Source organism: Glycine max, chromosome 3, assembly GCF_000004515.6.
Source record: "Glycine max cultivar Williams 82 chromosome 3, Glycine_max_v4.0, whole genome shotgun sequence".
Lineage (NCBI taxonomy): Eukaryota > Viridiplantae > Streptophyta > Magnoliopsida > Fabales > Fabaceae > Glycine > Glycine max.
The window spans coordinates 44969171-44993721 of record NC_016090.4 but is presented as its reverse complement, the minus strand read 5'-3'; the positions used below and the strand labels follow the sequence as shown (position 1 = coordinate 44993721).

General features: G+C 32.0%; 4 protein-coding genes and 1 pseudogene across 5 annotated transcripts in view; 2 read left to right on the top strand and 3 right to left on the bottom strand.

Moving 5' to 3' along the window:
- NF-YC02 (nuclear factor Y transcription factor family protein) overlaps positions 1–342 on the top strand; it is a 2435-nt gene extending 2093 nt beyond the window's left edge. The window contains exons 4-5 of the mRNA XM_014774270.3: positions 76–137; positions 257–342. Of these exons, the coding sequence (XP_014629756.1) occupies positions 76–137; positions 257–342 (148 nt within the window). The remainder of the gene's footprint in view (positions 1–75; positions 138–256) is intronic.
- A 1305-nt stretch (positions 343–1647) lies between these two features.
- LOC100782218 (putative pentatricopeptide repeat-containing protein At3g05240) lies at positions 1648–3593 on the bottom strand. Its single transcript, XM_003520766.5, has one exon. The coding sequence runs from the start codon at positions 3476–3478 to the stop codon at positions 1787–1789; it is 1692 nt and encodes a 563-aa protein (XP_003520814.1). The 5' UTR covers positions 3479–3593; the 3' UTR covers positions 1648–1786.
- Positions 3594–13342: 9749 nt separating this feature from the next.
- LOC100820343 (mevalonate kinase-like) lies at positions 13343–16368 on the top strand. 2 transcript variants are annotated; one of them, XM_006577186.4, is made up of 5 exons: positions 13343–13591; positions 13691–13934; positions 14027–14280; positions 14614–15027; positions 16027–16324. In XM_006577186.4, exons 1-5 carry the CDS (start codon positions 13459–13461, stop codon positions 16134–16136), a joined length of 1155 nt encoding a protein of 384 aa, XP_006577249.1. In that variant the 5' UTR covers positions 13343–13458; the 3' UTR covers positions 16137–16324. The 2 variants fall into 2 exon arrangements, with proteins under 2 accessions (XP_006577249.1, NP_001276217.2); NM_001289288.2 differs by having other exon boundaries at positions 13362–13591; positions 16018–16368.
- A 1291-nt stretch (positions 16369–17659) lies between these two features.
- On the bottom strand, positions 17660–19387 carry LOC100781681 (NADPH-dependent aldehyde reductase 1, chloroplastic-like; annotated as a pseudogene).
- Positions 19388–20775: 1388 nt separating this feature from the next.
- Positions 20776–23121, bottom strand: LOC100819809 (NADPH-dependent aldehyde reductase 1, chloroplastic). Its single transcript, XM_003521663.5, has 4 exons — positions 22830–23121; positions 22332–22708; positions 21156–21514; positions 20776–21052 (listed from the first exon to the last, which is right to left on the bottom strand). Exons 1-4 carry the CDS (start codon positions 22953–22955, stop codon positions 21030–21032), a joined length of 885 nt encoding a protein of 294 aa, XP_003521711.1. The 5' UTR covers positions 22956–23121; the 3' UTR covers positions 20776–21029.
- Positions 23122–24551: the final 1430 nt, after the last annotated feature.

Here is a 24551-nt window from a genome sequence, read left to right as displayed (position 1 = left end):
AAAGAAGGAGTCGCTATTTTTTTGTGATACTAGCCTGGAACCGTTTAATGGATTCTAAATGTTATTCTGTTGTAGACTGTTGATGGTTAAAAAGCATACATATAGCCTTTTGTACTGCCGTTTTATAAACAAGCTTTGTCAGAATTTCAACAAAAATCTGTCTATTTATTTACTTGATCATCTCTATATTTTTACCGGTACTGTTATCGATCACAGTTCTTTGGGTCTGATATTGCCTACATTTCCTGGCTTGCAGATAACCAGGCACTGGAATCAGTTGTGAATGTCAAACTGAATGGTTGGGAAGGTCGATACTACATAGCGAGCAGAAGCTGTAGCTGATAGTTTACATGCAATGCAGACTATAAACATATGTAGATAATGTGCTAGGGAAAACTTAACCTTATCTTTGATTTAGCTGGAAAAAATGGTATTTTTCATTTTAATTCACAGGTCATCAGATGATAATATTTATTTACTGGTGCATAGCAGGATTTTTACTTGAGTTTAAACTTGTCATGCGCCCAAAATATATCCCATCTTTTTCATTCATCATGCTTCCTTGTTATACCTACCTATCTGTGGTTCGCTTTGTGGGAAAATTGAGTTATCACATGATTTGCGCACAAGTTGTGCAAGAACACATTTGCACAGTTTTTATGATATGCACCATATTAATAATGCTGCCGACAAACTACATCGTCTTCTACCCCATCACCCATTAAAACAAAAGGGGGGAGAAAGAAGTGCTACTTAGTTGTTAAAAGAGTCCGTTTTTGGTAAAGAGATAAATCGGAGTGCGTGGAGGTTGAGATTTTTCACTGCAAAAGAATATTAGCAATACATTGTTACAGTGTAGCATTTACGGAAATTTGTATTTTTAATAATTTTTAGTCAATAATAAAGAATGTTTTTAAAAGAGTGTGTAATTAGTATTTTTCTCTCACTTAAATCAACACTGTTTTTCAATTAACAATTAAAACAAAAGTTTTACCTCTTGACCTTTTCGGCTTCAGAAGTCAAGGTTACCCAAAATATTTTTAAGGAAGCTAACAATTTGCCGTTGGAAAATCACGCGTGATCTAGCTTGATGGAGCATTGAGAGTGAAAATGGAAAATCATGTAAAGATAAGGGCATTGAAAAAGCGGAAGGGGGCCAATCAATCGAGGAGATAATGATAATTGCAAGTATGTGGTGCTCCCAACATGATGCCGAACCAAGCATGGGTAGCTGGAAATAGACAACCAAGGTTAGGTCAACACCAAAAATGGAAAAGTGGAAGTAACTAGTTCAGTCAGCTCAATCCAGGTTAATCTTGGTCTAATCACACCATGGCCAGTTCAACATGGTTCAGACTGCGTATTCCAGTAGTGTAGTATATCATAGAGTGAAAAAAAAGAAAAGCTAGATACTATACAAAATTTTACCACTCTTAATTCTGAATCTCATCTATTTGACATGCTGCATAAATTTGGATCAATTATATAAACTTCACTGTTGGAAGAAAAGGAAGGATCCCAATCAGAAAAAACTTTGCCATTGTGTATGTCTCCCTTTCATGACTATTCTTTATCAGTGCCAAAATCACCAGAATATTGGCGGGGTATCAACTGAGAAGGCAGCTGAAAGGAGTTGAATATATGCCCCCATGGACAGAGGTTCTTTGTTTGCCTTTTAGACACCAGAGGCTGAGAGTACATCAATAATACTCTCTTCCCAATTGCAGTTAATCCACGAATCAATACTTACATCATTAGAGACTACAAATCAATCTTACTGTGACCATTAGCTTAACAGCTTCATTTCAACTGAACTATGACCAATTGTCTTTGTAATCCTCTTATGCTTCATAACTTTTCTAGTCACGTTTACCTCTTCCCACCTGCCAGCCTTTGCATATATATTAGATAGAAGAATGTGGACTCCACTTTGACAAGGTTCCAGTTCTTTTAGTCGTACTTTCACTTGATTAGCAACACAAACGTTTTCATGAATCTGGCAGCCATTTAAAAGAGCACCCCATATGGCAATATTTGGTTGTACAGTCATTGTCTCCATTAATCTTTCTGCTTCTCTGAAATGACCCGCCCTACTCAAAAGATCAACCATGCAACCATAATGCTCTCTTCCTGGCACCATACCGTACATCTCTGTCATTAGCCTAAAATGCTTTTTAGCCTCTTCAACCAGTCCAACATGACTACAAGCGAATAAAACTCCAATGTAGGTAATATGATCAGGGACTAGAGAGCTATCCTCTTGCATGGTTTGAAACATACTCAATGCTTCATTTCCATGACCATGCATGGCTAAACCATTGATCATGCTAGTCCACATCACGACATCCTTCTTTTGCAAACTGCTAAAAATCTTCTGTGCATTTCCTAACTCACCAGTCTTGGCATACATGTCAAGAAGAGCAGTTGCAAGGGAAATATCTGTCGCAATGCCGGTTTTCAACAGATAAGCATGGACAGTTTGTCCCAATGCCAGAGCACACTGATGGGCACAAACACTCAACACACTCAGAAAGGTAGCCTTATCAGGATAAACGCCACTAGTCCACATATCAAAAAAGAGATCTAGCGCCTCCTGATGCCTCTCATATTGATTGTAGGCATTAATCATACTGTTCCAAGAAACAATGTTTCTCTGAGGCATTTTGTTGAACAAGTCTCTTGCTATCTTCAATCTGCCACATTTGGCATACATTTCAAGAATTGCAGTTGCAAGAATGATGTTACTATTTGATGTGGACATGAAGGGATCATAGCCAGCCTTACGAATGCGCTGGTGAACCCATCGTCCAGTATCAATGTCTCTACTATGAGCGCAGGCAATCAAAGCATTCACCATGGTGATTTCATTGGGCTCTACATTCCAATGGCTCATGTCTTCAAACACCTTCAAAGCTTCATATGGCTGATTATTCTTCACATACCCAGCAATCAAACACGTCCAAGCAACCACATTCCACTTGGGAATATTATCAAACACTTTGAGTCCTGACTTCATATCTGCACATGACACATACATATGAAGTAACCCAGTAGCAGTATAGGCATCAGCTTCAAACCCAGATTTCACTATGCAGCTATGAATGCATTTCCCACAATCTTGATCAGCTATTACACAACATGCTTTGAGTACAAATGGGAAAGTAAAATGATCTGGGGAATACCCATTTTCTATCATTTGTCTATACAGAAGCATGGACATTCTTGGATTGTGACTGTTAACAAAACCTCGTATCATGGAGTTCCAAATGTAAACGCTAGGGTTATGAATCTGGCGAAGTACTAAGTCTGCATAATTGATGTCACCAAATTCTGAATCTACACAGAAGTCAATAAGCTTGCTCAAGGGGATTATGCTTTTAATAGTTGGGGTTGTAACTATTAGCCCATGCAATTTTTTCAATTCCCTCATACTTTTGCATTTTGCTAACAGAGAGAGAATGGTGTTTTGATGTATCATCCTCAATTATTTGGTTGATGATAATCCCACCTAGGCCTTACATTTTATTGCTTGCAATCATCTCTATTATATCCATGAGGACCATGTTACTACTATCAGTTTCATTATTTAAACACAAATAGATTGACAGTGCATAGGATATTATATATAAGTATTTTATGTCTCATTTATATGTTTTTATGGTATGCATTCATGTTAAAAAAAACACTCCAAAAATTAAAGGGATAACATTAACATTACTTTGTTTTGTTTTCGGATTTGTAATGGTTAGTGAATTAGGAAGGGAAGGAAAATAGTCTTATAAAATAATTCATTACATTCTTGGCATGCTTGATATCAAGCTTACTCTCTTTTGAAAAACTACGTACAATGAATAAATTGTTTCAATTTGAGAGAAACATGGGAACGAATACGGAAATAAATATCAAAGACATGGTTATGTGTTCATTCTTCATTATCTGGCTGTAAATGCAATAGAAAATTGAGCCAAAATGTTCGATCTGGAAGCAGCCAAAAATGAATAAACTACCAGCCATGCATATTGATGATCATATCTGATTTGATTATTATCTAAATAACTTACCATACTCTGGCGTGTAACAGTGTACATATGCACTACTACCATATATAATAAATTTATTAGTTTTTATAAGTGGTTTAAAAAATATTGGAAGGAAAGAAAGTGAGAAAAAAATAAGATAGAGATAAGAAAAATAATAGAAACTGATATAATTTTTAGGGGTACATTGGATTAGAATTTCAAAAGATTTTAAAAGATTTTTTTTATAAAAAAAAGTGGTGTAGTATTCAGAATTTTTAAATAGTATAAATAAGTTTTATGATATTTAATTAAAACTTTTAAGATTTTTTTAAAAAAAGACAACAAAGATTTTTTAAGAAAGACAATAAAATCCGATGGTACTCAATTAGAATTTTTTTAATTTATAAAAAGTCTTTTGGTATTAAAGAATATAGAAATTTTAAAAGTTTTAGTATAAAACATCTATTAAACAATCTTATCCAAACCTTGAGATTGGGTTAGACTTTTTTTCTTTTTCTATTGGTTATCCTATTTTCTTTCCTCTCATCACATATACCTTTTTCTTTTTTTGATATTTTCAAGATGCATGTATCATATATATTTTTCATATTCTTTTGGAATAAAAAAATATCAAATATATTCCTTTCCTATGTATTTTTCCTTTGTTTTCTAAATTAGATTAATGTTTGTCTTATGTATTAAGATTAATCATATTTTTCTTATACTGATTATGCTTATCACCTTCTCAATGCAATGCTTTTGTGACTATAACCCTTAATTTCGTCATCCCGTAACTCACTAACATTCCTACCAATTTTTACCCTCACTACTCCTTTCTAATATATGCTTATTATTGCACCTTCATTTAAACGTGGCATTATATTTATCATAAAATAATTATAGTAATTAAAAAATAAAAAATAAAAACATATAATTTTAAATCTATTGTTCAAATCCAAAAGTGGGAATGAGAAGATGTTATTGCAAGAAAGTTTATATAAGAGGACATAAAACTGCAATCAATTTAGTTATTAAAAAGTTAAAAAATTATATTGGTTTTACTTCTTTTTTTCAAACATTATCATTTCTTATTATTTTTTTACTAAGTCTTGTAATTTTGAATGTGTTTTTAAATATTCATAGAATCCTTTCAAATCTTATAAATCCTTTAAATTATTATGATATAAATTCATTAAAATCTAAATTATCATAAAAGTCTTGTAAAAAAATCTAATAAGTCATATTATTCCTACATAATCTTTAAAATTCACAAGATTTTTTATGCTAAAATATTTTTTTAAAATTCTAATCCAATACACTTTCTTAAGTTGTTTTGATAGAAAAGAAAAGACAAGAATCCTAAATTTTTGGTTTCTTAGTTGTTTCCTGTGCTTTTTTGTTGGGTTTGTTGTATAATTCTTAGAGCATCTCCAATGAGATTTTTTGAAGAATTTCTTAAATGAACAAACTGTTTCTTATATTTTTTTCCTATTGAAGTAAATCTATGTGACAAAAAGAGTTTCTTAAAAATAAGATATGTATCTTATGCAAAAAATTGTTTCTTAGCAATAAAAAATAATATTTATCTACACATAACAACACCATAATTAAGTGAAAATAAAAAATATATAAAAGTATGAGTTTCTTGAAATTTCTTAGAATTTTTTATCATTGGAGTAAAATTATGTATGAATTTCTTATAATGACATTTCACTTTAGGAACCGCAAAAAGCAATGTAAAAACCACAAAAAATAACTTAAAAAATTCATTTAAAAAATTTCCATTAGAGATGCTTTTAGTTGCTTGTCGGGGGTTGCTTTTTGGTTGGCTTCTTAGGTTTCATCTCCTATAAGGTGTTGGGTTTGGCTAATGGTAATGTGTTGTTTGTGATTTAATGGAGTTTGAAAAAGGAATTCAAAAATTTGTTGGGTTTTTAAGATGGTTTTTAACCCAAAAATTATTTTCAAGTTTAAATTAAAAATTCGAGGTTCGGATTTAACCAATCTAAATTTGCGTTCAGGTTAAAAAATAATAAATTTAAATTTTTTGATGATGAAAATAAATAATTTTTTTTACAGGAATTAATTTTAAACATTTTAATATTTATAAGGATGAAAAATATATTTTTCTTATTTTTTATTTTCCCTAGTTTAGTTAGATAGAAAGTAAAAGAAAAGGAAAACAAGAAATGTTTGTCATTTTCTGTTTTTTCCTTCTGGTTAGATCATGGATGAGGACGACTTGCAGTCCACTAGTAAAAACAATTTGAGCACTATAACAAAAACATCAACCAAAGTTAAATTAAATGCCACTCATGCACTGCCAATTTGCTTCTCACATATTAAAATGAAAACATCTATTCGCATGTTGTTCAGAAATACTAATATGCATATGTCAGAAAAAAAAATTGACATGTTGATTATTGACTGAATATTTTTAATAAAAAATTCCTTCTTAATTATATTTTTTCATTTAAAGAGTTTGATCCCAAGATTTTACATAAAGAGACCAAATTAAATGACACTCAAATAAATAATTTGTTTCTAATTATTATATACATATGAATTAAAAAATTGAATATTAATTAATACAATTTAATAGTAAAAGATTAAGATAGTGAAATTAATTAATGCAATTTTTTTATTAAATGTAATTATGAGGTGTTGCTAAAAATTTATATTTTTGTTGATGAAATTACATAATTATGATATATATATATATATATATATATATATATTGTAAAAAAATATTTATTGTGATTTGAATTAATTAAGATAATTATGTCCAACATATTTTAATTATGCTAATAAAATTTATTTTAAATAAATGTAATTAAATTATTTAATAGTACTATATTTTTGTTCATAAACTTTTTAGATTTTTACTTTTGTTCTCTATTTTAAACTTTGACCATCGAAAGTCTTGAACTTTTTTTTTATTTTCTATTTTTAGTTTCTATTGTTAAGTAACATCGTTAGCTAATAACATAACAATCATATTGATGACCTAATAACTTGCCTATTAATCAAGGAGTCCAAGAAGCAATTGTATGTTTTTTTTTTTTAAATTATGTTTTCAATCACTCATCTATTTAGAATAATAGATGACATCGATTAATTGATTAGGGATTAAAAATAATTTATAAAAAAAATACATAATTATTTTGTTAGATTTTTTAATGATGTGATAAGTCAATGAATTTTTAATATCATTGTTATGTTAACATTGTTATCTGATAACAATAATAAAATTTTAAGGCCTTTAACAGATCAAAATTTAGAATAGTAACTAAAACAAAAAAATCCAAAAAAGTTTAGGAATAAAAAAAATACTATACCCAATATGTAATTGATATATATATATATATATGTATGAATTAAATTTTTAGTATTAATTAATACAATTTAGAAAATAAAAATTAAGATAATTTCATGTAATTAATGTATATAATTTATTTTTATTAAATATAATTAATAAATGTTGCTAAAAATTTCTATTTTTTATAAAATTAAATAATTTTATCAATTATGGTCATAAAAATGGAAAGGCAACATTTTCATATATTTTTTTGAAAAATACTAAAAATATGTATAAAAACTTACTAATATATCCCTACAATTAATAATGGCAATTGACACATGTTCACAAATTATTGGGCAATGTCAGAGGAGGGGCTGAAACATTTTCATTACAACATGCGTTGAGGAACACAATTTAATGTAAGAACTTTTACATTTTTAACCAATTAGAAATCCTCCTGAAAGAATTTATCTAAAATCAGGCTAAGAACAGACTCCTTCAAACACTGTCTTTAATTGATTAAAATTTATTCAAAATAACAAATTCTATAATTCGATGACATAAGTGCATACATTATTCTTTTCTTAAACTTAAATACTTTTATCAGCAAAGAGAAATAATTAACCAGCTCAGACCCATTTTGCTATTGAAATAATGATTACTTTACTAATTTGTGTTTAATTTTTTACAGATGAATCTTAATGAAATCAGTAATTGCCTCGGGCTTATATGGCACAAGACATAATGACATTTGCATTTCTGTAATTTGTCAGTTCCTATAGACAGGTAAGCCAAAGTTTGGATTCATAGAATGAAGTACTACTAACAATCATTCCGTGTTGGAGTATTGTAACAGCAAATACAGAGTTGGATGAGTAAAACCAGTTGTAATTGATACCATAACTGGCACTGCCCATAGAATGAAAACAAAATCCAATAAGGTAAGAACATAAACGTGAATGACTAGTGAGTTTAGTCAGGAAATCCATGCACATTAGCGAAATGGAATGCAATGCACACTAAAGAGATTATATTATATATGTTGGCCTATGTATTTTTCATATCATTTCATTCCCTCTTGCTAGAGAAGAAAACGTTGAAAGTGGGCATGGCCAATGTCACAGAGTGTAGCAAGAAGAGTACTCCAAGAATGAGTAATCCGTGGCCATTGAGAATCAAGCTTACAAACGATCGTATGCTCTGGGATAGCATCAAGATCTCATCCAAGGAGTTTGAAGAATTCATTCTAGGACAGATGAATGAAAGTAGCCGCAAATCTTTGGAGTCCTGGATTCCGGTAAACATTCTGATTTATGATGTTGATAACTGTGAAACTTATGATGCTAAGTTGTTCAAGAAAGAGTCATTTTGGTTTGATCCTATGCCTGTTTTGGGTGAAAAGCCAAAGAAGGGTGAATCCATGAAGGAGTCATCCTCTTACAGTTTGGAGAAGGCAAGGAAAGAGTTTGCTTATTCAATTGAGCCTTTTAGACAAATCATAAGGAAAAGAGGTCTGAAATATGATCAAGAAATTGGACTTCGCTATTGTGGTGGCCAAGTGGTTGTAGCATTCGAGTTTTCGGTTCTGCATTCCTCACTTTCGGATTTTAGTTGCTTTAAACTTTAGAGTCTAGGTTAATTATGACTTTATATTGAGGTAAGCATAGATGATGAAGCACATTGCAAGAGTTTGTATTGCTTTCATATGATCAACTGATCATTATCTATAGTATTTTCCCAGTGTTTTCTGACTCGGTGCTACGTAGAAATCCATTTAATTTTGCACACCTCGCAACTGCATAGTTTCATATTCATACTTATGCTTTTGGTTACAATTTCTGTCCATGATTTTTACAATTTATGCACTATTTTCTAAAGTGTCCTCTGCACGTTAAAAAAAAGAATGTCAAATCCGAATATTTTTATACACAAAAAATTAAATCATGTAGTCTCTTGTATGATTAAATTAAAAACTCTTCATTTTGATTTCTATAAGAAAAAAAACGTTTACCAATCAATCTATACAATCTATCATAGTTATAACAATGTTCGAAATGTTTATGAAGGAAAAACTCTATATACAAAGATAAGTCTCCCATCATGAAAAACATGTTTAAGCCGGTGATTTGTTCATTTTTAAATTAATGGCTGCGGTTTTTTCTGTTTACTTTTTCTCGATTTGCCCTCCCTTTTTTCCTTCTCTTCGCTCTCTGCACTGCACGACCACTTCTCGTTTTTCCTCCAGATCTAGTGCATAGAGGACACGAGAAGCATGATGTGAACAAGGCAATGGACACGATTAAGCTTTGATATCAAATGATTCATGTGAGTGGGAGGGGAGTGTGGCGAGGAAGCTAAAATCAAAGATCTCATGGAAAGAGTTGAAGAGGGGTGTTGGAGGGAGGCACAATCTTTGATGAGTAGTAATAGGGTTAAAACAAGAGATTACACAACATGGTGTTGACAAAGAGGCTTCCTAAGAGATGTGCATAGTTCCTTCTATACATACACTAATGTTTGGTAAGAAAAAAAGAAATAGGTTAACCATTAAAATAAACTTGAAGTGGTTGAAAGAGTGAAAACAAGTGCAATATTGGTGAACAAAGGTGGTGTTACCACATTGGGTGGCGAGGTAGAGATGGAAGAGCCTTGTCAGGCATGGAGAGGAAAAGGGTGGACATTTGAAGGTTGGAGGGAGATTAGGCGACACAAGAGAAGATGCGGTGCTAGGGTTTTTAGGAAATTGGGAAAGAGCAAGAGAAAACGAAAAAAGAAAAAAAGAAAAAAAAGAAGTAAAAGAAGACAATATCGTAGCCATCCATTTAAAACTTTTAGTATACCTAATTAAGGGTGAAAGACTAGTTTCCAATTGTAAGAGACATAATATGCTGTCCCGTCTAACCCTTGTCATGTAGAAAAACTCAATTTTTTTATATCTGTGTGAAATAAAATTTAATTAATTGATCCTTACTATTTATAGAAATTATAATGATGTTAGATTTGTTTTATACATTTATTTTACCATGCGCAATGTATAAAAATAAATATTTATTTTATTATTAACTCCTTGATAAGTGTATCAATTCGTCTGAGTAGTATTTTAAAATGGAGATCGAGTATCAAGTTCAAAGGGACTTTGATTGTACTCAGGGTTTATATGTATCCAATTTTAAACAATTAAAGAATTGAGTCAAATATTTGTAACATGGTGACATGTAAATGTAAATTTGACATAAAATTAAACTATAGAGCTAACGTGTGTAAGGGCGAGAAAACAAACACTCAGAGCAATGAAGTAACAACCGATGCAAAATTACGAACATGTTGGGAGCTCAGCCTACCAGAATTACTCTTGATGCAACATTAATGATTTTTCTCTATTCAATATTATTTTAATTATTACCTACATCCGCTTACATACTCTAGTCATGATTCTTCACATGAAAGAGCCTAACTTACCTAATTTCTCCCCCAACCCCTTAAGATATAAATTAAACAAATTGCATTAAGAACAAAGATGCATAAATTAGGCTAAATAACACCATTTTATCCCTAGCTAGAGATGGATTACTTGGATGTTCTTCTCCTGTTCTTAAGAGATAAACATTTTCCAATACCTAAATCCTATAACATTATGTGAGCATGGGTGATCAAGCCACAAAAATGATAATAAACATAGAAAATAGACAATAATACTGAAATAACATTAAATAAATAGTTAGAATCATTACATCAAGAGTGTTTGGTTGTTAAGCTCCCAACAATGGGTGGTTTAGCCTCTCATGAATATGAGAGGCTTATAAATACAAAAAGGGTGAAGGGAGTGGAAGAGAATGGAGGAAAATGGAGAAAAAAGGAAATGAAAAGCTCCAAATGAATATCTTTCTCCAATGGACGTGTTCTAGCCTTTGGTGATCAATGGACTGAATGAATATCTTTGTTCCCTCATTTTTTTTTCTTTTAAAACACAACACAATCATGTTTTTCGACATTGACTATGTGCTGAGCGAGGTTGCACGCGTTGTGCGTGACGCAAAAAGTCCAACTAGATAAGTGATCATGCCCTGAGCATGCACCATGCGCTAAGTGCATAATAGGTGACAACTGACTTCTAGCGCTAAGTGAGGTTGTCGCGTTGAGCGGTCTTCACGTGCTGAGCGAGAGTGACGCGCTAAGTGTGTCTCCAGTTTTTCAACTCTCTTCCATACTTTCTGCGGTGTCTCTACAAAGTATACCACTAAAAACACCTACATGATATTTCTAATGTTTAACCAAAAAAGAAACAATAAAAGAGAGAAAAATTAAATAATTGTTATATGATTTAATTACACAATTTATGTATAGATAGTAATTATCATTTATATATTTAAAATTTATATTAGACAAATATTTTTAAAATATATAAATTATATTGCAACTAAAAATTTATAATAAATAATCTTTTAAACATATAAATTATATTTTAGATTTGTGATAATATAATTTATATTGTGATATAATTTTAATTTTGATTATTTCATTGATAATTTAAAAAATATATTGAAATTTAATTTTAAAATAATGATGTTCAAAGAGATAAGAAGTTAAGAACACTCGTTGAAGAATAACTCCTATAAGCAGGAGGGTTGTACATCGATGGGAGGGGGGAAGGGATTTAATATTATTTTTTATTTTAGTTCTGAATTAATAAAATTTCTACAATTTATTTTGGTTTCTACAAAAACAAAAATGTAAAAAAGCATCTGTAGTGATAGAATCTTTGTAAAAAAGTTCTTTGTAGAAGTTTACAAATATCTTTTATATAGATAATCATTCTTGAGTTACTATTAAAAATAAATTTCTTTCTTTATGTATTTTAAACAATTATATTCAATATTTAACTTTATGACTATTGATTAAGTTGAAATAATTTGATGCCAGTAAATTCACACATTTGGGTGAAGCAATTTAACTATGAAAATAATTTAATTTACAATAAAAAGTAATACTTGTAGTTATTAAAAAAATAAAAAAATTCTAAAAGCAAAAAAAATAAAATATACGGTATGGTTTGGGATTTGTTTAAGATAATTTTATTTTTATTATATTTTAGGCTTGTTCTAGAAACCTTACTTATATTATGAATATGATTTAGAAATTTTAGGGAGACTTTTATCACCTTTGTCTCTCTTATGTTAGTTAGGATTTTGTATATTTTCTCTCCTCAATTTGCTTTCTCTCAATTATCAAGAAAGTAAAAAAAGAATATTATTAAAACTTGTTAATAACTATAACTAATTCAGTAAAAAAAATAAAATAGCCATAACTAATTTGTTTTACAGAGAACGCACATCTATGAACGAATGATGCATCCTAAGAATAAGGTTGATTATATTTGTGCTAGCTAGAGTTTCACACAATTGAATGTTAATTATTTTAATTTTGTTTACTGTTTAGTTTGTTATTCATTTTCTAATTTTAATTTCCTACTCATAATTTCATAAACCATGTTTTCCCTTTATTGTTGCTTTTTATACATGTTTCAGTTAAATTCTATTAAAAATATAAAAAAAATGGTATAAAACGTGCAACTCGAGGATACATTTAATATTTGTCCTCAAGACCTTAGCTAAGTGGCATGTAATTTCTTAGAATTTTTTTTAAATGTATGATCAAATTCCCAACTAGTCAAATTTTGAAGTAATCTAACCAGTAATTACTTATTTTATAACACTTTCAAAGGTAGTGTAAGCTATTTGCCTCATAAAATTAAAACTTTATATTATAATATATAAAAACTATGTTTTTAGTATCATGATGACTTAGTGATAAGTTTTTCACTTCTCCTCATGCAGGTTTGAGGCAAGACAATATTGTGTGAATTGAAGGATAAATAAATAAAAACTTAAAAAATGAAATAATCTTTAGTAGGAATCTCTGAATATGAAAGCAAAGAATTGGTTATATAGGTAATAAAGGTAGGGCCCGGGCCGAATGCTGAAAAACGTACAAAAGGTTAGTTGTTAATTAAATGGCGCACGCATTCCACATGGATCTCCTCCACGCTGGACTTTTGGACACAAATACAAGATTTGAATGCAGCAACGGGGAAAGCCTATGAATTAAGATTCAGAGATCATAAGAGTAATAGAAATTAGAATGGAGGTTAAATCCAGAGCTCCCGGGAAAATTATCCTAACCGGCGAACATGCTGTGGTTCATGGATCCACCGCTGTTGCTTCTTCTATTGACTTGTATACCTACGTTTCTCTCCACTTCTCCACTCCTTCCGGTATGCTATACAAACTCTCTCTCTCTCCCTCAGATGCATTTCTTTTTTCTTTTTATGATATTTTGTGTAATTAGAATGGATTGATTTTTTGTGTATTAGACAACGAGGATTCGTTGAAACTGAAGCTGCAGGAGACGGCGTTGGAGTTCTCGTGGCCAATCACGAGAATAAGAGCAGCGTTTCCTGAATCCACGGCTCAGCTATCTTCCACGCCGAACTCATGCTCTGTGGAGAATGCCAAGGCAATTGCCGCACTCGTTGAAGAGCTTAACATTCCAGAGGCCAAACTCGGACTCGCCTCTGGAGTTTCCGCCTTTCTCTGGTTATACTCTTCCATTCAAGGGTCCGAAATCTATCAACTCTCTATCCATTTTTCTTCTATTTCATCATTCAAATCCTTTTCTGTGAGTTATTTATGTTTTCCGTTCTGTGTAGATTTAAGCCTGCTACTGTTGTTGTCACTTCTGAACTTCCTCTGGGCTCAGGATTGGGTTCATCCGCCTCGTTTTGTGTTGCGCTGGCGGCCGCCTTGTTGGCTTATACTGATTCTGTCTCTCTGGATTTGAAACATCAAGGATGGCTCTCCTTTGGGGAGAAGGATCTTGAGTTGGTAAATAAATGGGCTTTTGAAGGGGAGAAGATCATTCATGGAAAGCCCTCTGGAATTGACAACACAGTAAGCGCATATGGTACGCCAAAGTCGTTTTTTAGCATGTCTTTCTGCATTTATCTTGTTACTGATGATTACAACGGAAACAAGCTGCATTTCTCTTTTACTTGGTCTGTTAATAGTCTCACCCAGAATTAATTATAATCGATGTGGCCCTGGAGGAATAATTGAAGGTCATCATGACCTACTGGTTTGTGCAAGGGAGTTGAGAAATATAAAATGGTGTTAGGTGGGAGATATATTGTGAAAATTGTGATTTGTTTCTAATGTTTAATCATCATGTACTTTGTTTACATACGTAAGTTACTGTCATTGAATCTGCAACTCACTCTATAGTTACCACCATTATCAGGTAACATTATCAGCTTCAAGTCGGGTAACTTGACACATATGAAGTCAAGTGTGCCGCTTAAAATGCTCATTACTAACACCAAAGTAGGGAGGAACACAAAAGCATTGGTGGCTGGTGTTGGAGAGAGGATGCTAAGGCATCCAGATATAATGGCTTTTGTGTTTAGTGCTGTTGATTCTATTAGCAATGAATTGACTTCCATTCTCAAGTCACCTACACCAGATGAGCTCTCGGTAACTGAGAAAGAAGAGAAGATAGAAGAACTAATGGAAATGAATCAAGGTATGCTCCAGTCTATGGGGGTCAGTCATGCCACAATAGAAACTGTTCTTCGAACAACATTGAAGTATAAGTTAGCCTCCAAATTGACAGGAGCTGGTGGTGGGGGCTGTGTTCTGACACTGCTTCCAACATGTATCCTCTTAACTTATTGTTCTCTTCCTTGTGCTTCTAATGTTTTCCATTACATGTGTTCTTTTATTATTTATTTTAGTTTTTATCTTGTCTACATTTAGTTGACAGCCTATGTTTGCTTCCATTAATCTTTTTAATTCAAAAGAGGGGAGGGAAAGGGAAGGACTCCTTGTTTGGTTTGCAGGGGGAGGTGAGGGAAATTAAAGTACTATACTATCATACTCTTACAATATACAAATAAAATCATTAAGTTTAAGTATTCATACTAATAATAATTTAATCAGCACATTTTAGAAACTTCAAGCATTTTCCCTCTCCTTCAAATCCTCTAAATATTGGAGGTGAGACAAAAATATTAGGGAAGGGGTTTTTACTTCCTTATTTCCCCTCCAACAAAACACTATGCCAAAAGGGTTGTCCTGAAAGTTCTGATATTTATGTGCTACCTGGTTAAATATATGCAGTTTGTGTATATATACATAAGGCATTTATTAATCCCTAAATAGGCCTATTTTGGAATAACTTTTAGCTTATAGGAGTTTTTCAATTGAACGAGGGAGCTCATAAATTTAAATTAGGTGCATGTGAACAAGTTAGATGAGAAAACTTATGGAGAGGTTAAATGAGGAAGCTTCTAAACAAGTTAAGGATTGTGAGTACTTATTCAAAAATTTATCTATAAGTGCATGAGGTGCACAAGTGCTAGTTGAAAGTTCAATGAGGAAACTTCTTGATTTGTTTTATTCTTATCTCCTGTAAGTGTTTTGTTAAGATATAGGAACATAAGCATGGTTAGAACACCTCCAAGTGACAGTGGAGACTTATTTTTGAAGGATACTCTACGCATTCCCGCAATGTCATTCTATTTCAAATAGTAGTATATGTTTCCCTACTCCCTGTTGCTCAACATGATTTTATAGCTTTTAAGTATCTTTAATATAGTTTTCAATCTCAGTTTCTTGTATCCCTTCCTTGACTTGCTTTAATCAGTGCTATCAGGCACCGTTGTTGACAAAGTAGTTGCTGAACTGGAGTCATGCGGGTTCCAATGTTTCATTGCTGGAATTGGCGGGGGAGGTGTTGAAATTAGCTTTGGGGTGTCATCTTGATTTTCTGTTATTATTTTTCCAAGGACTGACATCAATGATCACAGCATCGGATCCTCAAATAATCAGCATAAAAATATATGCTACCCTTTTTACAGCTTGTGCATCAATCTGTTACTTTTTCTTTTCTACTTTTGAATCAATTTAAGCATTTTCTTATTCAATCCTGAACGGAAAATGGAGAATATAAACTCATATTTGGTTAATAAGTACCATTCGAGTTTGATCCTTGACGAAAATAATTATTAGTCAAATTTTATTTATCTTCTGGTTAAACTTTAGATTAGTCGGGACCCTTTTCTCCTGATGAATCGGAGGATTAAGAAAAAAAAAATTGATTAAGAACATGTTTGTTAGTGGAGTTGTGGAGTGGCGTATCCAAGTTTATATTTCACAGAACATATCACAAGGCACTATATATATATATAATTTACTAAAATTTGCAGTTTTTATTAGATAAAAAAAATCCGGCTGCATTAAGTATACTTCAGGACGTTTTAGATAATGTATATAAAAAAATGTTTTAGAATTTAGATATTGTATGTAAACATTTTTGAGTGCCATAATGGGTGATTCAGACACTATTTAACACTTGTATGTTTTGCGTGGCCTATCTATTTTTTTGTTTGTTGTGTATCCGGCCCAATTATATTGTTCTACCATAGATTCATTTTCTTGACCCAGGAAAAAACAAAAGTAGATCCTTTGATAAAAGGAGTATGAAATATGGTAAAGAAAGAATGAGGAAATTTTCTTAATTACAAAATATACTAAAGCTCTGTTTGTTTTGTCAATGAGACTCACTCAAACTGTTGGTTGGGCCGCAGACAATGATTTTTCTTTTTGTTTTGCTTTTAATGCATTGATAGATGCAAATTTTCTGTTTCAGTTGAGAATAATGTGTAAACCGCAAGCAGGTATTAAGATCGTTTCTTCATTGTCATAGAAGCTAATTATTTAAGGTTTTGGTCCCTTAATCCTTATATTTCTCTTTAAGTACTAGGATCGATGTAGGTATTCAATTTCAAGGACAATACATCAATTAACACAAACAGAATATTCGTTTGTTATGCGACAGTTAAAGTGGCCTTGCACGTTTTAACGAATCTGACTTTTAATTCCAAAACAAAACATGCATACAGAAATTCAAGTATTAGGTACTAATTAAACGATAGTCAAGAATAAATAGTAGTCAGATACTGTAGGGTGTTTTATTCCTATTTTCTTCTTATAGTTTCTATTTATAAAGAGAAATTGTAAGTTGTTTTATTTCTATTGAATAAAAGAGTGATAATTATTCTTTAAAAAAACAAATTAGGGAATAATAATTGTCGTCATTATTTATTCTTTCTAATATAATCCATCTTTCGCTTGTGTGTATATAAATGTAACTTATAATAATTAAATGAATTAAAAAATTTCTTAATTTTTTTTTATTTCTTAGTTTATCTAAACATAAGGATAAATGTATTGAATTTCCACGATTTTAAGTTAACCGAGAACACTCACGTGACAGGAAGTTGATGAACAACCACACTTAATTTAATTTGTTATTCAATAAAAATAGTTATAAACAGAGTTTTGATAACATCACAGTGACGGTGTCTATGGGAACAGCATCGGCCTGCGATTGAGGTCTCTGCAATGCCCACAAGAAATATCAATACACAATAGACTCGGTTTAAAACCTTCCTTAAAAATATACTCTTACTTTGAAACAGTGTTTTATTAGGTGTATACATAAGTTCGAAAGAAATCCATACGCTTGCTTTCAACTAGATTATATCATCATCCATACACATACATAGGTTTTGCGCATGTGCTAACTGCCATTGATAACATAGTGTTTAAGTAGACAAGAACCACAAAGACGACATTATATATACCAGTCTGTATTAATATCAAGCATCATTGATCATTAATCAAGTGTTCACAATGATTCCACCTGAAAGAAATGAAAAGAGTGAGAAAAGGCAAACAAGGAACAAAGTGGTGATTGTGGTGTAATATATATAGTAGTATATGTATGTATTACCGTTGGGGTGGAGGACTTGGCCAGTAATGTAAGAGGAGCATAAGTTGCTGGCAAGAAACACATAGGACGGAGCAACTTCAATAGGCTGACCAGCTCTCTTCATTGCCGTCGTATCCGAACCCAATCCAACTATTTCTTCCACCCTCAAACTAGCAATTTGTAACGGAGTCCATATGGGTCCAGGCGCAACCCCGTTCACTCTTATTCCCTTGCTCACAAGCTGAAGCGCCAGGGACCACTAGTGTCGCGAACCCCATGTATGCGTTCACCGATGTCGTGTTTATAATGCTGCTTCCTTCCTTCACGTGCTTCACTGCATACCTATATAAATATATCAAATTAACCTCACTTAAACTTATATCTATTATTTCCTACTTTAATGTCATAGAACAAACATCAATTAATATGGTGTGTTACTTAGTCATGAAGAAATAGGAGAAGATATTAGTTCGGAACACCCTTTCGAGTGTTGCATCATCAATCTCTTCCAGTGAATCTCTCTCGTACTGCACGGCTGCATTGTTGACCAGAATGTCAATGCGTCCATAAGCATTGATGACCTCGTCCACCACTCTCTTGCAATTCTCCTCATAACCCAAATCAACAGGTATAGCCAATGGATCTTTGGCATCTTCAGTCTTAGCCTTTTTTATAATCTCAAGCGTGTCACTCGCGTCCCTGTCCTCTTGCCCCTTCACGTAGGTGAAGATCACAGTAGCACCTTCTAATGAAAACAAGTTGCACACGGCTCGTCCAATTCCAGAATCACCCCCGGTTACTACAGCTATCTTTCCCTGCAAAATACATAACTAATTAATTAGATATTCAAGGAAATGAAACATAAGTATAATTATAGATAACAGGAGGTAATTAATTAGTTAATATATTAAATGTTATATATGTACTTGAAGTTGATTTGATGGGTTGTAATCGGGGCTGCTGTATTGAGGTGGTGGATTCATGAGATACTCTTTGCCAGGCTGTGTGTATTGCTTCTGAGGGGGAAACTGGTTTTCACCGGAGGCCATGATCTCGTTTGGGAATCACAAGGCTGAAAAATGTGGTTTTTTAGTTTGAACTTCTGAAGTGGTGGAAGGTGATTTTGAATAAAAAGGAAGATATATATAGATGCCTTTATAACGTTAGACTTCCTTTATATGTAGCCTAGGCCTAGAGTTAACTAGAGCTAGGTTAGTTCTAGGAGTAGGCTAGGCGTAACATTATAAAATACACTTACGCACGTATGTACGTTGGTGAAAGTTTTACCAAAACTTTGTTTTTCTTACAAAACAAAACAGCATTAATTTTCTAGATAAAAATACACATATTCGGTCGGTGAGAATTGGCAGAAGGAGGAGGCGCTGACGTGTCGTGTGGGTTTCTCGTACGGGAAAGGGCACTCTCACATCACATGGTTATTTTGGCTTGTTCAATTCGTTTTGTTGAGACAGCTGTCGCGATATCTTTCATTATTTCAGTTCCGTTTTTAATTTGGAAAACTATTCTTTAAATTAAAAATGCTACTATACAATTATTAGCAGACTAATGTGTACGAAATCATCAGTTATACAATTATCCAAGCATCATTTAATGTCAGTTAATTTCTTGTAATCTCAGTGCTATCCGGCACCGTTGTTGACATTAATCAATGTTGCTAAACTGGAGATGCGAGTTCAGAGTTTCATTGCCGGAATTGGTGGGAGAGGTGTTGAAATTAACTTTCGGGCAGTGTCACATCTTGATTGCTATTATTGTATTTTTTTACATCTTGTGCATGCATCAACCTGTAACTTTTTCTTTTCTTTTTATGAATTAATTTAAACATTTTTCTTAACCAATCCTGCTGAATGGAAATTGGAGGATATATATAAATTATCATATTAATTGGGATAAGAACATGGTTGTCAACGGGATCGTACGTGGAGTGGCATATCCAAGGCTTATATATTTCACAAGGCTCGCACACTACATATATATAATTTACTAAAATTTGTCTTTTATTAGATAAAAAATCCGGCTGCATTAACTGCACTTCAGTTCAGACTTCAGAATACGTTTTGGACCTTGTATGAAAACGTTTTTGAGTGCCGTAATGGGTGATTCAGATACTAATTACCCATTTGTATGTTCTATGCAGCCTAGCTCTACTTTGTTTGGTGGATATCCATTTTCTTGACTAAAAAACAATGCAGATCCGGGACGATACAGAAGCTACTAAAGCTCTTTTTGTTTCCGGGACGATACATCAAGTGGCATAAACAGAAGATTCGATTATGGGACAGTTAAAGTGGCCTTACACATTGTAAGGAATCTGACTACTTCATAATCTCAAGCGTGTATTTATTGTTTTCGATGAAAATTATTAGTTATTGTTTTCAGTTTTCAGTTAAGACTACTAATTCATATAAATATCATGATCAAAATAAAAATAACCATACTAAATTTGTCATAAAAAAATAGTTACAGAATTTTTGCAAACGACAGTATCTCCAGTATCTGTCCGCAACAAATATATAATAGATAACATGACAGTGACGGTGGCTATGGCAACAGCATCAGACTGCGATTGAGGTCTGCAATGACCGTTATCTGTCCGTAACAAATATATAATAGATCTTGCTTCAAATATATTTCAAGTAGTACATTTTCTTAAGTTTATACGTTTGAAAGCAATATTTATGCTTGCTTTCAACGAATCTTCATACAGACATATATTATTCATTCATACATATCGATAGTACCGTGCTCATTCACTGCCATTCGTAACATAGTGTTGACTTAGACAAGAACCACAATGAGTCAATGACATTACATATACCAGTCTCGATTAATGAGGTATCACTTATATATCCGTCAATTCATCAAGCATTCACAATGATTCCACCTGAAAAGATAAAATAAAATGAAAAAAGAGTCAGAAATTAAAAACAATGAACAACTCATCGGTTATGTTATAAGTATAATTAATGAGTATCTATATGTATGACCATTGGGGTGGAGGACTTGGCCAGTAATGTAAGAGGAGCATATGTTGCTAGCAAGAAAGACATAAGAGGGAGCAACTTCAATAGGTTGGCCAGCTCTCTTCATTGGCACATCCGAACCAAATCGAACAATTGTTTCCTCGTTCATTGTTGCTACTATTAACGGAGTCCAGATGGGTCCAGGTGCAACCCCGTTCACTCTTATTCCCTTGCTCACAAGCTGAAGCGCTAGGGCTCGTGTAAACCCCACAATCGCACCCTTCGTGGAAGTATAATCCACTAGTGTTCCGTCTCCCTGATATGCATTCACTGATGTTGTGTTGATAATGCTACTTCCTTCCTTCATGTGCTTCAGAGCATGTCTATAAATATAAATTAAAAGGTTAGTTAAACTTGGATATTGAAATCAGTGGATCCTTGTTTTGTTTTCAAGATACCAAATTAATAATGCATGTCACTACAACATACATAATATTAAGCAATAATTTTTTGTTTAATTTTTTATAACATTTACAAAATATTGTTAAAATATGAATAAGTCTTATTAATATGTTTTTCCAACATTTTATTAAATGTTTTTGTATAGCTCATGTCGTTGTTTTAGCAATATAAGTTATACAAATATTTGATAAAATGTTATAAAAACATATTGGTAATATTTATTTGTATTTGATAATATTTTTTAAATATTACGAGAAATTTTTAATAACATTTTTAAATTTTTAATAAGTGTTTAAATAAAAAAATATTATTAAAAGTTACATGTGTAGTGCTATTTATTGAATGAGTGTAGTTGAATTTACCATAGACGGTAGAGTTTATGAAGTATGAATTAAGTTTAATTTTCACAAAATATATTTTTAGAAAGTGACGGTAAACTTTAAGTATAACTAAATTTTAGACTAACGATTAATTTCACAGTAAATCTAAAAGGCTTAATGCTTATTGTTGTGGGAATACATTGAGAAATTCACATAGAAGATTAAATTAAGATCCTAATTATGATAATTATCAAAATAATAATAATAATAATAATAATGTATGCTATTTTAATTTAAGTAATTAGTGAATTTTCACCTCAATCGCTACTTTAATGTAATGAAAAAATATCAGAATAAATGATGTGAGATCAATAACCCACTCAGAACTAAAATTTAAGAGAAAGGTTTATTTTGTTACTTGGTCATGAAGAAATGGGAAAATATATTAGTTCTGAAGACCCTCTCGAGTCTTGCATCATCAATATCTTCCAGGGAATCACTCTCGTACTGCTCAGCTGCATTGTTGACCAGAATGTCAATGCGGCCATAAGCGTTGATAACCTCGTCCACCACTTTCTTGCAATTCTCTTCATAACCCACGTCAACAGGTATAGCCAATGGATCTTTAGCATCTTCAGTCTTAGCTTTTTTTATAATCTCCAGCGTGTCACTCGCGTCCCTGTCCTCTTGCCCCTTCACGTAGGTGAAGATCACAGTAGCACCTTCTAATGAAAACAAGTTGCACACGGCTCGTCCAATTCCAGAATCACCCCCGGTTACTACAGCTATCTTTCCCTACGAAATATATATATATATATATATAACCGATTAGTTAGATACTGAAGGAAATATAAAATATGTACTTATATATGGATAATGAGAGGTAATTAATAATTAAATATAATGTTATATATACCTGAAGTTTATTTGATGGCTTGTATTGGGAGCTGTTGTATTGGGGTGGTGGATTCATGAGGTACTCTTTGCCAGGCTGAGTGTCTTGCTTCTGAGGGGGGAAGTTGTTTTCAGATGAATTAGCCATTCTGGTGAATAATGCAAGCTTAATTTTGGAATATGACAAAGATGACTGAGAAACTGTTTTTTTTTAATAGAAATAGCAGGACATGAAGGTGCTTTATAACGTTAACACTTACCTTGTTGGACAGTGTGTTAAGGATGTAGGGTAAGTGCGTGATGGGGATGGATACACTCATACACATGTTCGATCTAAAGATTTATCGAACGGGCCAATTGGCAGAAGGAGGTGCTGACGTGTCGTGTCGGTTTCTTGTACCGTAGGAAAGGTAGGGCACACTGGACCTTATTCTGTGACAGACATGGTTGTTATCCTTTTTATTCGGCTTTCCTTTACTGGGCTTGGGTGGCTTCCTTGTTTGTTTAGGACACGGTTATCCTTAATTACGTTTGGGACAACTATCGCGCTATCCTTTTCCTTGGGTTCTAATTTTTTATTTGGAAAGCTCTTCTTAAAAGTTAGAAACATGTATCATATGATTTTTTTCCCCCATCATATTATGGATATTTGGAAAGCTATTATTAAAAAAACAAATTTTTGGGAAGAAACTTTATCGATTCTTTTTTATAATTATCAAACTCTTGAATTAACTTGCTAACTCTTATGAGTTTATTTGTCCTGTTAGAATTGACAATTGAGTAAACTTTTTTTTTAGTAGAACTTAAGTAAATTCTATAAACTCTAAGTAAACTCAGTAGACTCTCGAGTTTACTATCAAGTCAACCAATTAACAAGTTAAAAAATTAGACCATAATATAAGTCATTGTTTAGTAATGATGTATTATTACTAGACTTAGTTATTTAAATATTTTAAACTTTATGATTTATTATTTTGTTTTATTATATTGTTGAAATGTTTAATTAATAGGTTATTTATAGATATTTTGTTATTATTTTTATATGAAATAAACTCTTACGAGTTTACGAGTCAAGTTTATGAAACTCTTACGTTATTTTGTATAATTTTTTTTATCAATCAAGTTTTTAATACGATTGAGTTGATTAATCTAAGCCACTTGCTATTAACACCCCATTGTTGCTAAGTACACCCCCAATCTCTCCTTTTTATATTTTAATTATTCATTATATCATTTTGCTTAAACGGGTACACTTCTTGAAATCTCTTTTTTCTCTTCCAAAAATGTCTATTAGAAATAATATGTAATTATTTTGGAAATGTATTTCTGAAACTATAATAAATAGTTTCAAAAATACACGTTTGGAATAGTTACTCTCTATGATCTTAAATATAAGAAAAAATATATTTTTCTTAATTTCAAATATAAGAAAATTTTAACTAATTTTATGTTATTTAATGTTGCTATCTCTAAAATACTCTTTATTTAATTGAAGTGCTAGTTTTAGAGATTCTTATCCTTGATACCAACTTTAATGAAGGGTAAGTTGGAAAAAAAAACTAATTTCAATATTTTTTATGGTTAACTAACTTTTTTAGTTAATGTGACACATTTTTTTTCCTTATATTTGAGACGAAAGGAAATAAATGTTATTTTGAAAAGATATTTTGTAATAATAATAAAACATCTTTAATCAAATAACTTAAGAGCTAATCATTGTAGCTTGCAATCGTTGGTGTTATAA